General features: G+C 34.0%; 1 protein-coding gene and 2 long non-coding RNA genes across 3 annotated transcripts; all 3 read right to left on the bottom strand.

Annotated features, from left to right (window-relative positions):
- Window positions 1-2,983: 2,983 nt before the first annotated feature.
- LOC137655780 (uncharacterized) lies at window positions 2,984-4,694 on the bottom strand. The gene is made up of 2 exons (XR_011046863.1): window positions 3,354-4,694; window positions 2,984-3,018 (listed from the first exon to the last, which is right to left on the bottom strand). It is a non-coding gene; the product is annotated as an uncharacterized lncRNA (long non-coding RNA).
- Window positions 4,695-4,707: 13 nt separating this feature from the next.
- On the bottom strand, window positions 4,708-9,767 carry LOC137655418 (uncharacterized). The gene is made up of 2 exons (XM_068389313.1): window positions 4,845-9,767; window positions 4,708-4,716 (listed from the first exon to the last, which is right to left on the bottom strand). Exons 1-2 carry the CDS (start codon window positions 9,765-9,767, stop codon window positions 4,708-4,710), a joined length of 4,932 nt encoding a protein of 1,643 aa, XP_068245414.1.
- A 463-nt stretch (window positions 9,768-10,230) lies between these two features.
- LOC137655779 (uncharacterized) lies at window positions 10,231-11,249 on the bottom strand. The gene is made up of 2 exons (XR_011046862.1): window positions 10,740-11,249; window positions 10,231-10,404 (listed from the first exon to the last, which is right to left on the bottom strand). It is a non-coding gene; the product is annotated as an uncharacterized lncRNA (long non-coding RNA).
- Window positions 11,250-14,363: the final 3,114 nt, after the last annotated feature.

Below are 14,363 nucleotides of genomic sequence, written 5' to 3'. Positions count from 1 at the left end.
ACAAAAGTATGATTGTAAGTAGGTCGATGACAGTAGCTTTTCAGCATCTTGATCTATGAAATTATTGTATTTTTTTGAAAATGTATGACTCTTTTAAAAGGTTTGGTGTCATTCTAAATTGAAAATTTTCTTTTGAGAAAAACATTCGAACTGTTTCTTTTTCAATTACACAAAAATAAATACTTAATGAGAAAATCCCAAGATTTTGATGATCAAGCTATTCTGAAGAAGTGTTTCAATACTTTTCATTTGGCCTTGTTTCGAGTATTGCACTCCTGTCTGGTTTCACTTGCTGAATATCATTTTCATTCGTCGGACAAACGTACGGTCCTTTAATTTTTATTATTCCTGATCTACTGGCACCGACGTTCAGTTGATTCTTTATGCATATTGCATAAGAATTTTCATGATTCTGACCATCCTCTGCACTCAGATCTTCATAAACAATATCATTGTGCTCGTAATACTAGGCATGCAGTTAATTATTATAACCATGCCTCCTATTTCATAAAGCTCAATACTACACAGTATTCCAGAAGTTTTATTTCTACTGTGACCAAGTTGTCAAATGATCTTCCTGATCAGGTAGTTGAATTGTTGGAACTTCAATACTTCACAGTTCCAGTGAATGATTTTATGTTGTACAGTCTCACTTACATATCTTTTTATTGTTTTTTTATATATAAAAGGCCTATTTTAATGTTGTTACTGTTCTAAAAGTATCCTATATTGATCGTAGATTACTACCGTTGACGTTTATTCATTTCCTTATTTCCTTTCTTCACCGGGCTATTTTTCCCTGTGGTATCTCTCGAGCTTAAAGCTACCTGCTTTATCAACTATGTAACATAGCTAATAACACTACTACTACTGCTGCTACTACTACTACTACTACTACTACTACTACTTCTAATAATAATAATAATAATAATAATAATAATAATAATAATGATAATAATAATAATAAAGATAACAAAATTTCCACCTCTCTACCATCATCTTTAACCTCTACCATGTTATATCCTTTTTCCCCTACCTCCACACATTCAAATGACTAGAGATCTTAATGCTATAATGAAATCTTTCTAATGGAAGTTTTTTTTTTTTTTTTTTTTTTTTTTTACAAAATAAAGAAATATTACGAAGACAATATTTCATGCAACATAATAACTTTCAAATGTTTACAATTATCTTATACCCCCCCCAAAAAAAATACGAAATTAATATGTAAAATACAAAATGAACAGGAAATATCACGAGTAATGGCCTGAAACAATGAAAAAGTCGTAATCAGACGATGAATTAAAGCTGAGGAAATATTTCCCATTCACTGACCGATCTGCTCAGGTCAAAATCTTCTTTCTTCTTGCTTACTGCTATCACTACATTAAGAGATAAGTTGCCTGATACCTCGTCTAATAGCATGAGGCATGGTTTATAATTTGTCAGAAGGGTTTCATGACCGCATGCTTTTGCAGCCATCAACCGCAGATATTCACAATGACTTCTGATTAATAGTCCAAAAGCAAGGCACCAAGTACCATAGCCATTGACAGTGGACCTAGTTTTTTTGTTAAAAAGTGAGGCTGCAAGGAAGCAACTTAACTTTTATTTTCTTTCTACGTCCCACAGTACATACGGTGGTTGTATCCATAAGCGCCCACCCCAGGGCTAAATACTTTTCCCCCACTAATTTGTTACACTAAGTAATGTGCTAAAAATACATATATATTTTTTTCATATAATCTTTTTTTCACTAATAGTTGGAAACAATTTGATATATCATTTTGTCCAATGACACACTTTGAATCTCAAAATTTAAACTGGTGTAACTAATGGTACAAAGTAAACTATTTTGTCGGAGTATATACTTGCGACAGGCGGAGCCAAGTAGCCCATGACACAAAAGATAGCTCCAGCCACTTTCAAGAACTTAATCGAAAGAAAACATGGAAGTCAGCACCAAAACCTTCACCCCGTATCAGTATCAAGATTTTGCTGTCAACACCATTTATTATTATTTGGTGGTGTATGAGTTGCTATTTGAGACAATACGTTATTCACGCCCACACATGTAACACAATGTAAGAGAGAGAGAGAGAGAGAGAGAGAGAGAGAGAGAGAGAGAGAGAGAGAGAGAGAGAGAGAGAGAGAGAGAGAGTAATAAAAAATACATATGTCCGTCTGCCGAATATCAATAAAAAATCCATTCTAACAATGTTTAAGTATATTTTCTATAGACATAGGGCAGGAATAAAAAAAAAAACAATATGATACCATTTGTTTATAATTATTTTCAAAATAACATACGATAACATTTCTGAAAAGAATAAAGTCGATAACATTTCTGAAAAGAATAGTCTCTCTCTCTCTCTCTCTCTCTCTCTCTCTCTCTCTCTCTCTCTCTCTCTCTCTCTCTCTCTCTCTCTCTCTCTCTCTCTCTCTCTCTCTCTCTCATATATCTTTCATTCATTTGCACTTCTTTGCTTAATATCCATAACAAAGGGACTTAGTAAATCTAAGGCACCAGGTCCAGATGATATGCATCCAGGAGAGATTATATAACTAAAATAAGAGATAACCCCACACTTTTATAAAATGTTCCGAAAGACAGCAAACGAATGAAAGGCAACACAAGGATGGAAACTAGGCAATGTCCCAGCAGTAAAAGAAGGAAGGGACCAAAAGAAGAACCTGGAAAATACAGACCTACGAGGGTAACTTCGATGCCTTTAAAAATTATTGAATCAACTGTAGTAGATAAATAGTAGAGCATATAAAGAAAAACACTGATAAACATCCAACATGTTTGAATAAACTTCTGGGATATAATAAAATATCTAGTTCTAAAATGACTATATTTAACAATACATCTGATCGTTTACATAGTTAAATAATTGAAAGCAGTAAGCTGAGTTGCCGTTCCGAAGTCCTCGAGAATATTCAACAACTCAAATTACCAAGTGGTCGTAAGCAGTAATAATCTCTTCACCATATATCCCTTTATTCAACACTGACCTGAAATTTATGAAACAATACACTGTAAAAGGATATAAAACAGCATCTAACCCAACGCAAAAAATTACCCTTAAGAAAGTTCGAGCTATATAAAGAAAACAACTTGACAAATAACAAGCCGAGCACGATAATCTACTCGAATTTATATTAAAGGTGAAAGTGAAAATTGCGTTTAAAGTTGATAAAATACACCAAATACAGTATAATTTCAAATGTTCAAGGTCAAATTATATTAAATATTAATAGCAGACACGCTGGCTGCCACAATTCATGAATGGAATTGTTAACTTATAAATTAAAGTATACCGAGCGTGCATAATCACCAAGTTACTCACATCTTATATCAGCCCGGCAGGAATAAAGCTACACTTTAATGGACGAGGTGGTGTGGTAGTCTCAGGGGTTCAAACTTCCGATATACGGAATAATACCCGGTTGCCGTCTCCATGAGCCCCATCGATGTCGCACTTATATATTACTTTGAGTTCATGAGGTTAAAAAAATCCAAATCCAGAGCGAAGATAATTCCCGGATAAAACCATAGGATCGTTGATCGGCCGGATATATGTATAATGATGGATCGACAAACCTCTCTCCACTCTGCCTCACGTTGAACTGATCTACCAGAACAAAAGAACTGGAACAGACTTCTGTTTTCTTAAATGTAAACACTCAATTGGTGATCTCGGTAGTTTACTAGCGAACTAGATTGTAAGTAACTGTGACAACAAGCTCAGTTTAGATTCCTCTAAAATAACAGAGATCACGAATTGTGTATTTGGCAAATTAAATAAATATAAAGCAATTTTCATTTTCACACCTAAGTAATGGAAGTATTTAATTAATATGCAAATAAAAAATGAAATTCCTTTTCATTTTCCACACTCCAGGGGAAGGGTTCAATAAAGCAACGTTATTGAACTATTACAAAAATTAAGCACAAAAATGTAAATAAATTTTTACTGCAATACCCAGCCAAATATATACAAAATATACATTTCCACAGAACTAAATTATTCATTAATAAGCATATTTTTAGTTCTGCTTTCACTTTCCATGGCGGCTTTCCGTCGCACCTTATTTACAATCTGAAAAGAGTCATCAATAATAACAGATTTCCCAGACTGATCAGAGTTTACATGCATTTCATTTACACTTAAAATTGGAATCAAAGAGCTTACATGACGCTTTACTAATTCGCGAGTTCTACCTTTCAATAAAATTGCATTAGTTGTCTCCCCAATAGTGTTCATTACAGTCTCCTTCACCACCGCCATTGGATAATTAAAGGGTTTACAATTTTCTTCTTTTATCAATACAATATCACCTGGTTTTAGTTGTTTATGCGTAACGGGTTTGTACCTACTCTTAACGTTGACTGCTTGCTTCATTAAATGAGCCAAAAATTCATTATTATAGGTTTCAGTCAGAGCCTTCCGTACATTTTTCAATTTATTATAGCTCTCTTTAATGTGCAAAAGTGGCTCCTTATTTGCAATCCATTCAGAATCCATTTCTGGGTCTGGCTGCAAAGAGGGGATAAGATTAAGAGAGATCCTATCATAACCATAGATAAGTCTTTCAGGAGTTATCGGGTCTGGAATAAAGTCATCACTTTCATCTCTCAATCCTTCAAAAAATGCCACAGGTCTATGATTGACTTGATAAATTGTTTGAGCAACAATGAACTCAAAATCTCTGTATTCCAACACGTAATTTTTAATAGAGCCATGGATTAGTTGCTTCACCATTTTAACACAAACTTCAACTAAACCTCCCAATGGATGACAACCCTTGAAATATTGTTCAAAAGTGGGAGAATTCACATTATTTTCTTCAAAATATGCTTGAGTATCAGAATCCCTCAAGAAATCAGTCATTATATTTGCTCCAGCTACCAATGATGAACCTAAATCTGATAAGCACAATTCAGGAATGCCATATTCATAAGTATGGATCTGGAAGGCTCTCAAGAATTCTACAGTACTAAGATCAAAACATATCTTCAAATTTATTGCTCTTGACCATAAACAAGTGATGCACAAAATCCAGACCTTAATTTTCTTCTGTTGATATTTTACCTGAAAGTATCCCAAGTGATCAATAAAAATATATTTAAATGGAATGTTAGGGGGTTCCAGTCTAAATTCTCTGTATGGTGATTGATTAAGTTTAATAGTTCTCTGTTTCACCTTGCGACAAGTAATACACTCCTTCAATACACGTTTTACAACAGAGAAGTAGTGCGGTACCCAATACTGCTTTCTTAATTCGGTTAAAATTACATAGCAACCTGAATGGGATAATGCACAATGTAAACTTAAAATTATCAATCTCACAAGCTCACTGTGCTTTGACAACAATATGGGATAACGGATACTTTCATCACATTTCCAACGAGAAAATTTACTCCTAACTCTCAATAAACCAGTCCTATCAGGATAAACATTAAGTTGATTAACTAGATTGGGGATATTCCCAACATTCTTGAACTTACTTGAAAAATACTTTTTCACATCTGCAAAGTGAATGTCTTGGTCAACTTTCAGGATTTGAGTAATAGCCTCTGTATACAAATTTGTTGAGGTTACTTTCATATGAGCGTATTTAACTGTATCCCTTTTATACAGTCTACCTTTTAGAATGTGAACAAACTTTAAAACTAATCTAAGCACGGAAACCAGTTTGTAGAAATCAGAATATTTCTGTGGAGATATTAAATGCTCATTAACTTTAGCTATAGACGTGCCATGCATGACCTGATAGTTGCGTGCTTCCAGGGCTGAAAGGTCAGGTTTTGCCAAAGGATTTGGAACCTGAATATTCAAAATATCATCTCTGCTGATCTGCATATCCATATTAGAACACACTTTTAAAAATTTAGGTCCTGAAAAATAATTAGACTTTATAAGAGTTCTATATGAAACAGGTCTGGTAATTTGATCAGCTGGGTTTTCAATACCTGAAACAAATCCATAAATAAGAGGATGAATTTCACAAAGTCTACTTATGTGTTCCAACCGATTAAGAATGAATATACTTTTTTTACTTTGCTTCTCAAGCTTATGAACATGAGAATTAATCCAAGCAAGAGAAACTAGACTGTCAGAATATAGCTTCAATTCTACTATATCTAATGGCGAAACACAAGCAGGGCCTACCAGATCTTTATAAAGGTCAATTAATACTTCCGAGCCCAATACAATAGACTGAAATTCTAATGAAGGAATTCCCTTAGCTGAAAGCGCTTTGTTGACAATTCTGTTTTTTGCAAGTACAAAACTAACTTCCAAAGAATCAATCTCTTGAATATAAACAGTAGTACCATATATATCTTTACTGCTATCAGTAAAGGCTACCAATCTATACTGACTATTCCTTCTTCCCATAAACCTTTGAATCTTTATTTCAGGAGATGCATTGACTTGTCTACAAATGTTTTTCCATTCCCTCAAAAGGCTATCATCAAGTTTCATATCCCAATCAAATGAGCCATCACACTGCAATTTGTGCAAAAACAATCTTGCTCTATTTAGAATTGGTCCTGTAAATCCAAACACATCATAGTGTGCAGCAATGGATTTTAATACTTTCCTCTTATTATCTGCTCCAATATCCAACTGCAAATGTCGGGTTCTTAAAGTATCATCTAAACGATTCCATACCATTCCCAAAAGCTTAACTTCTGTTGAGGTTTTCTTAGATTCATTTTCATCAATTTTATCCTGTAGTTCCTTATCGTTAGTGACAAACTGCTGCAGAAAAAATTTATAAGGTTCAAATATGTTTTTAAGATTATCAAATGCCCACTGAAGTTCTTCTGCAGTATTAGAGGTGATGCTACCATTATCCATATAGATTAGGGAGTAGATGTGTCTCTTAAGTTCCTTAATTTCTTTAGAATCCATATCAGTATCAATCATAAGGATTTTGTACAGACCAAGCAAAAGCAAACAAGGTGAGCAAACTAAGCCAAAGGGCAATCTCAAATTTCTATATCCAACAAGAGTATAATCTTTCCGAGCCATATTTTTGAACCACAAAAATAGCAGCTTGTTTGAATCCAAAGGGGTCAAGCAAATATTTAGAAAAGCTTTCTTTACATCAAAACATAGCAATTTAGTATCAAAGCGTAAGTTCAAAAGAGCAGTGGTTATCTTTTGATTGATGCAAGGTCCACTCAACATGGCTTGATTGTGACTTAGTGTAACTTTCTGAGAGGGATCTCTTTCACTAAGGTTAGACAAAAAGACCACCCGACATTTTGTAGTCTCTCTCTCAAGCTTGAAAACTCCCAGGTGACCCATGAAACTGTGACAAGGATTCTCCAACAAAAACTGTTCCAAATTCTCTATTCTTTCTATGATGCCTAACTCCTGTTGTTCTTTGAAATATTGATCCATCATATTTAAGTAATCAGGATTCTTTATGGTGAATTTCTTTAAATTAGACTTCAAAATTTGAGTTGCCAAATGACGATTTTTGCCCAATAAATGTTTTACTTTATTATTCCAAATTAAGGGCATAACTAGTCTGCCGTCAGCATTCCGAGTTGTGTTACTGAGAACATAGTCAACAATTTTATCATTGTTCTCGACATAATCTTCTGGAATATTAACATCATCAAAATTCAATGTTTTCAAACATAAGTTCTCAAGAACTTCTTTGCTGGCTCTCTCAAATTCAGTGTCTATAATTTCTCCATTATGATCAAGTACCGCAAAATTAGCTCCAACTTCCGTATAACTGTTTGTCAGGGAAGCATTGCAGACATTACCCATGTCCTCAACTTCTTCACATACTATAGATAAAATATTAGAGCATGAAATATGGGCAACAGTGTCCTGACAATTCTTCAAATGTATCAAATTATGACTCATTTGATCCAGATTTCCTATGAGCATAATACCCAACGGAGTTACCGAGTACACAGAAGGTATATTACCCTCTAAGTCACCAAAAAGAACAGTATTTTCCTTAAGGCAATATGCAGAATTCGACCCTAAGATGAAATCTACGTCCATAATTTCATCCTTTCCATTCAACAGATATTTATCAGCAACAGTATAGCCCTTTTCAATAAAACCCTGAACAACAGATGTCAAACCAGGTAGTTTTAAACATGTTTTAATGGATGGTACACTCATAGCCTCCAATTCACATAATCTGTCCCCAATCATCATAGACACTTTATAAGAACACGTATTGTACAATCGGGAAGAATTAAATCCATTTACTCTTAACGTAATATTTGATTTAACAATTGGTAAATTTTCCCTAACAGCACACACTTCAGTTATGAAATTTGATTGACATCCCCCATCTCGCAAACAACGGATGCGATTTCCATTAAGAAGGTCACAAGAAAAGGTGGGTAGAATTGCAAGACTACAATCATTTACCATCATAACATCCCTTGAGGCTTCAGCAAAAGTTATACTCGAACTCTTATCTTTTACTTCTACCTTATCTGACTTTGGAGGCTTATCTTTACCCTTCTTTGCCAAACCATTACTATCATTTGTGTGTTCTTTCCTTATATTACTCAAACACAAAAACGTGAAATGAAAAGAACCACAAAAACAACGTCTGGCAAAATAGAAATTGCACTTATCTGAAGAGTGATCCAACCGGGCACATTTTATACAAGCTTTAAGTTTCTTCAGCCTATCGAGCTTTGATTTAGGGTCCGGATATTTACTACATTTATGAACTGGATGGTCACCATTATCACAAAGAGAACAATGTTTGAATACATTAGCATTATCTTTCCGTAACTTTACGTTAGATGCTAAACTTGTGGTGGGGGTTGATTGACAATCTACTTTGGCTGCTAAACCAACAGCTGAATTAGAGGGACATGGTCTGTGTTTGGATCTATAATCAACTCGTTTCTGTACTTCCATATATCTCTCACTCGCCTCAAAGAACTTGATCTTTATCTGATCCAAAGAAGGGTTAGTTTCATTTGTAATTTGCACAAGCTGATCTTGAAATTTTTTGTTTAGTCCCTTCCATGAAAAATACTGTACTACGTCATCAACAGAGATACTCAAACTTTTAATAGAGTCTTGTATAGAATTAATATTACCAATATACTCAAATGGATCAGATGAAAAATCCAACTTCAACTCTGTCAAACGCTGCAATACATTAAACTTACGAACTGAAGGAGACGCAAGTGCTTGTAAGAGTAAATCCTTTGCAATAGTATAAGACTGTTGTACACTATCCAATGAATTAATCAAATGTGACGCTCTACCGGAAATTTGCTGTTTTAATAGCAAAAACTTGTCAAAGTCTGAATAATTATACCGCTGTACAACATCTTCAAACTGACTTAAAAACTTTGTCAAATCTTCACCATCTTGGCTACAGAACGTAGGCAAAGGAGCCTCAGGACTTTTAAGCCTACCACTATTACAACATGGCGATTGTGATACAGAAACTTTGGTTAAATTATACAAACACCGATTTATTTTGTCATCATAAGAACTACTCTCAGTAATTTCCCTTTCGTTCTCAGCAACAGCTTTGGCTTCGTCCGAAGCATTATCTTCCCATTTCAAATCTCTAATGATAACATCCAATCTGGAAAGTTCATCTTTAACTCTGTTTAATTTGATTTCAAGAATCTTTCTTTCATCTTCCGATTTACCAGACAAACTTGAAATGTCATTAAAAATAATATTCACTTGTCCTCTAAAATTCCCTCGTGAACTAATGTGATATTTAAGTTTATGAGACATTTTGGCACAAAACACAGATACTGCTCACAAAGAAATAAATGTTACAAATATATACTTAAAAAAAATCACGAATGCTAAACAAATCACAGCACGGCCGGTAATAACTAACAATATCGCCCGTAAATAATCGAATGTATTAAGAAATTGCCAAACAAGCAAAACTAAACAAACCACAGCACGGCCGGTAATAACTAACAATATCGCACGTATATAATCGAATGCATTACGAAATTGTCAAACAAGCAATAAAACTAAACACGAAACAACGCGCAGTAAAATAAAAAATTATTACCACCTTAAATGAAATACCAATAATTCACCAAACAATTCGTAATGAGAAAAATAATCCAATTAGCAAGTTACGACACCGAATGAGGCCACGGAAACGGCAACAGCAGCTTTCCAGCGCGCCCACCCGGGGGCGCCATTTGAATAAACTTCTGGGATATAATAAAATATCTAGTTCTAAAATGACTATATTTAACAATACATCTGATCGTTTACATAGTTAAATAATTGAAAGCAGTAAGCTGAGTTGCCGTTCCGAAGTCCTCGAGAATATTCAACCACTCAAATTACCAAGTGGTCGTATGCAGTAATAATCTCTTCACCATATATCCCTTTATTCAACACTGACCTGAAATTTATGAAACAATACACTGTAAAAGGATATAAAACAGCATCTAACCCAACGCAAAAAATTACCCTTAAGAAAGTTCGAGCTATATAAAGAAAACAACTTGACAAATAACAAGCCGAGCACGATAATCTACTCGAATTTATATTAAAGGTGAAAGTGAAAATTGCGTTTAAAGTTGATAAAATACACCAAATACAGTATAATTTCAAATGTTCAAGGTCAAATTATATTAAATATTAATAGCAGACACGCTGGCTGCCACAATTCATGAATGGAATTGTTAACTTATAAATTAAAGTATACCGAGCGTGCATAATCACCAAGTTACTCACATCTTATATCAGCCCGGCAGGAATAAAGCTACACTTTAATGGACGAGGTGGTGTGGTAGTCTCAGGGGTTCAAACTTCCGATATACGGAATAATACCCGGTTGCCGTCTCCATGAGCCCCATCGATGTCGCACTTATATATTACTTTGAGTTCATGAGGTTAAAAAAATCCAAATCCAGAGCGAAGATAATTCCCGGATAAAACCATAGGATCGTTGATCGGCCGGATATATGTATAATGATGGATCGACAAACCTCTCTCCACTCTGCCTCACGTTGAACTGATCTACCAGAACAAAAGAACTGGAACAGACTTCTGTTTTCTTAAATGTAAACACTCAATTGGTGATCTCGGTAGTTTACTAGCGAACTAGATTGTAAGTAACTGTGACAACAAGCTCAGTTTAGATTCCTCTAAAATAACAGAGATCACGAATTGTGTATTTGGCAAATTAAATAAATATAAAGCAATTTTCATTTTCACACCTAAGTAATGGAAGTATTTAATTAATATGCAAATAAAAAATGAAATTCCTTCTCATTTTCCACAACATGGTTTTATACAAAAGAGATTTTGTGCGACAAATCTATTGTAATTTTTCCACAAGTTTAGCATTTATGACAAAATCATGATAATAGACATTAAATACCTAGATTTTCAAAAGGCTTTTGAAAATGACAATCATAAAAAATGAATGGTTAAAACTAGAGCACTAGGCAATATTGACGAGCCGGCTGAATGGATCGAAGATTGGCCAATTACTACCTCTGATTTTCATTTACGACATAGGTTTAGGATTAACTAGTAGAATAGCCCGATTTTCTGACAATACTAAACTGGGCATAAATGTTGTGATGCCAGAAGACGTAGAAACCTTAAGAGAGGATCTAATCATGTTAGGTGAATGGTCCGGATAACGGCAAATGCCTTTCAACTGTGGGAAATGTAAAAATTATGCACATATGTTATAGTAACCCAATCAGAGTACTCACTACTGGGTAATGAAATTACAAAAGTTAACTGGGAGGAAGATTTTGGCATTACTTCTAGACAAAACTTTAGGTTCACCAAACAAACCGTAAAGGAACAACAAATGTAGATTACTACTATCAATTAATGTTTAGCACAAATCAGTCAAGTAACGAATACAAACTGGAACTAAAAATATGCAACAGCACTCAGTGTGGTAACATAAAATAAAAATTAATGGGACAGACTTTGAGCGTATGTAGTAAACAGTAACATGATAAAGGAGTTCAAGAACAAGTTAGACATCATAAAACCTCTCTAAACGTTCGAACCAAATTGCTCTACCCATAGACAAATGGAGTGTTACCGGATGGACTTAGGAGTCTATGAGACATCCAAAATCCTCGTAACTCGCTGCAACTCGTCCCGTTTGAATCATCTTGGTTGTTTGGACGTTGTTCACCTTTCATGGCGAGAAGGGCATGATCTCTGCAAGTAAAGTCTGGTGGTGAGACACTCTTTTAATTGGTGGGTGTACATTATAGGTTCTGCTCACAATGGATCTAAAAAGTGCTACTTTCCTCATATGTTTTTCTGGTATTAAATGAGTTTATTTTCAAATTTTATTTATTAGAAATATAAAAATTTGAATGTAGAAAACAAGTAAAATTAGAAGACTTTTAGTATTTCACACTTTTCATCCTTTCGTCCTATTCTATTTCTCATGGTTAGCTGTTTTGGGAAGTACTCTGTTTTTTTTTTATTCTACTGTGTAGAATTGTTGTAGTGCATTGAAAATTCCCTGCCTAGAAAACTGCAGGATTGGGGTTAGTGACCCTTTCAAGCCTGTTAGTTTCTTGCAACCTCACTATCCTCCTATGCTAGGAATGGGGTTTTGGATGAGTTTCTGGGAATATCTGATAAGTAACTAGCAGTCATTACATAGCCGATCTTGGTCCTAGGTTGGATGGAGAGGAGACTTTGGAGATTATTATATAAATATAAAGGTTAGTCTCTTGATCACTAAGGTTATTTTCGCTATCACTTGCATTCACGAGGAAATTTTCAACTTTCATAAGCCAAGTGAAATCAATGCTTACTGTCCACTAAAGGAAGTTTCTTTTGGCATTAACGAGCTCTTGAAAGGATGAAACAATGGGAAACGATCCAAGAATCACAAACAGGCTTTGCATTTCTGACTTTCTACGGAAAATTTGTATACCTTATAAGACAAGGAAGAATGCTTATATGGGTTCTTCTAATATGTGAAACATGAGATGATCAATTAATGAATCAGAAATTTATATTCAACCCATAATGTTATTGATAGGAAGAAATTCTAATAATTTGAAATAAAAGCTTCATGATTATTCATAAGCAGTAGACACTCAGAGAATGAAAAACGATTCTAACAAAGCAGAGCATTATGAGCCTAGTATTACAGCATTTCGACCTGAAACTGTGTTCAGATTACCAATGATTGGTTCAATGTGGACCACGCTGCCTACATTATTTTTCAAAGGCTCATTGTCTGCATACTTCATTTGTTCATTTATAAGTTTTTGATTTTTGACAACCATAAACACTAGTAAAGTATAAGTACGCATTCTATGCGTATCAGTAAACAAGGAATAATACTTTTAAATATATGGATAAAACACATTTTATCATATTGTATTCCTAATCAAAAGCATCGGAAGTGGTTGAATCGGTTTATTTGACAGATTTTTGCCCTATGAAAACAGGTGCTCTGATTGAAGACAACTATAGAAAATGGAAAGTTATATTTTTTACAATTACTTTCTTTATAACTTTTTATTTTATTCTAACTTATTCCGATATTATTCTACTATCTTTTTAATATTGTAACTTTTTTTCCTATTTTCTCAGGTTTATTCCAAATCATTTAATTTTTCATCTAATTTCCCTTTCATATCACTAACTTTCCATCGCCAGCCTTTTCTGGCTAACATGAATTTACCTTAGGTCAGACTAGGTATATTTAATGTCTAAACCATACGACAAACAGTTTTTGATATGCATAACTCAATGTAAAACTATTCTCTCACAATGTAATGTCTTTGGTTTTCACAAGCTAACTATATCTTCATATATATTTTTTTTTTCTATTTTTAGGTTTGTGGTCCCTCCCGACCACAGTGAGATTAGCTATTTTTATTTCGTTAACACACATTTTATAATTATGCAAACTTGGAACAATCGCGTTTAGCAAAACCGATTATTATGATTGGGTTAACTTGAAATAACATAGTAATTGCGGAATACCCTCGCATTTTAGATAACCTTTCCATTATTTATTTATTTATCTATTTATTTTTTATTATTCTTTTTTTTATGCATGTCCTATATAGGATCATTAAGAAACCGTTCAAGCTACGTTCCATTTAAGACACTATAGTATTTATTTGTACAGTGCATTTACTAATGCTACATTCTTTAAGAATGTTGCTTTTCTCGACTGATTATATATGATGTAAAGGTTATCTATTTTAGTATTTGTTTGTTCATTCACATAATGTAATTGCTTATTAGAAAGATTGCTGTATTCCCAAGTAATGATATATGAGCATAATCTTTTATGAAATTATGAAGGAACAATACTCCGGTAATTTGATTTCCCTAAATTACTTACCA

The sequence above is a fragment of the Palaemon carinicauda genome, chromosome 16, assembly GCF_036898095.1.
Source record: "Palaemon carinicauda isolate YSFRI2023 chromosome 16, ASM3689809v2, whole genome shotgun sequence".
NCBI lineage: Eukaryota > Metazoa > Arthropoda > Malacostraca > Decapoda > Palaemonidae > Palaemon > Palaemon carinicauda.
This window is presented reverse-complemented; position numbering and strand designations above follow the sequence as displayed.

Excerpts from the sequence above, each read along its gene's own strand:
- LOC137655418 (XM_068389313.1), bottom strand. The coding sequence starts at position 9,767 with ATGTCTCATAAACTTAAATATCACATTAGTTCACGAGGGAATTTTAGA.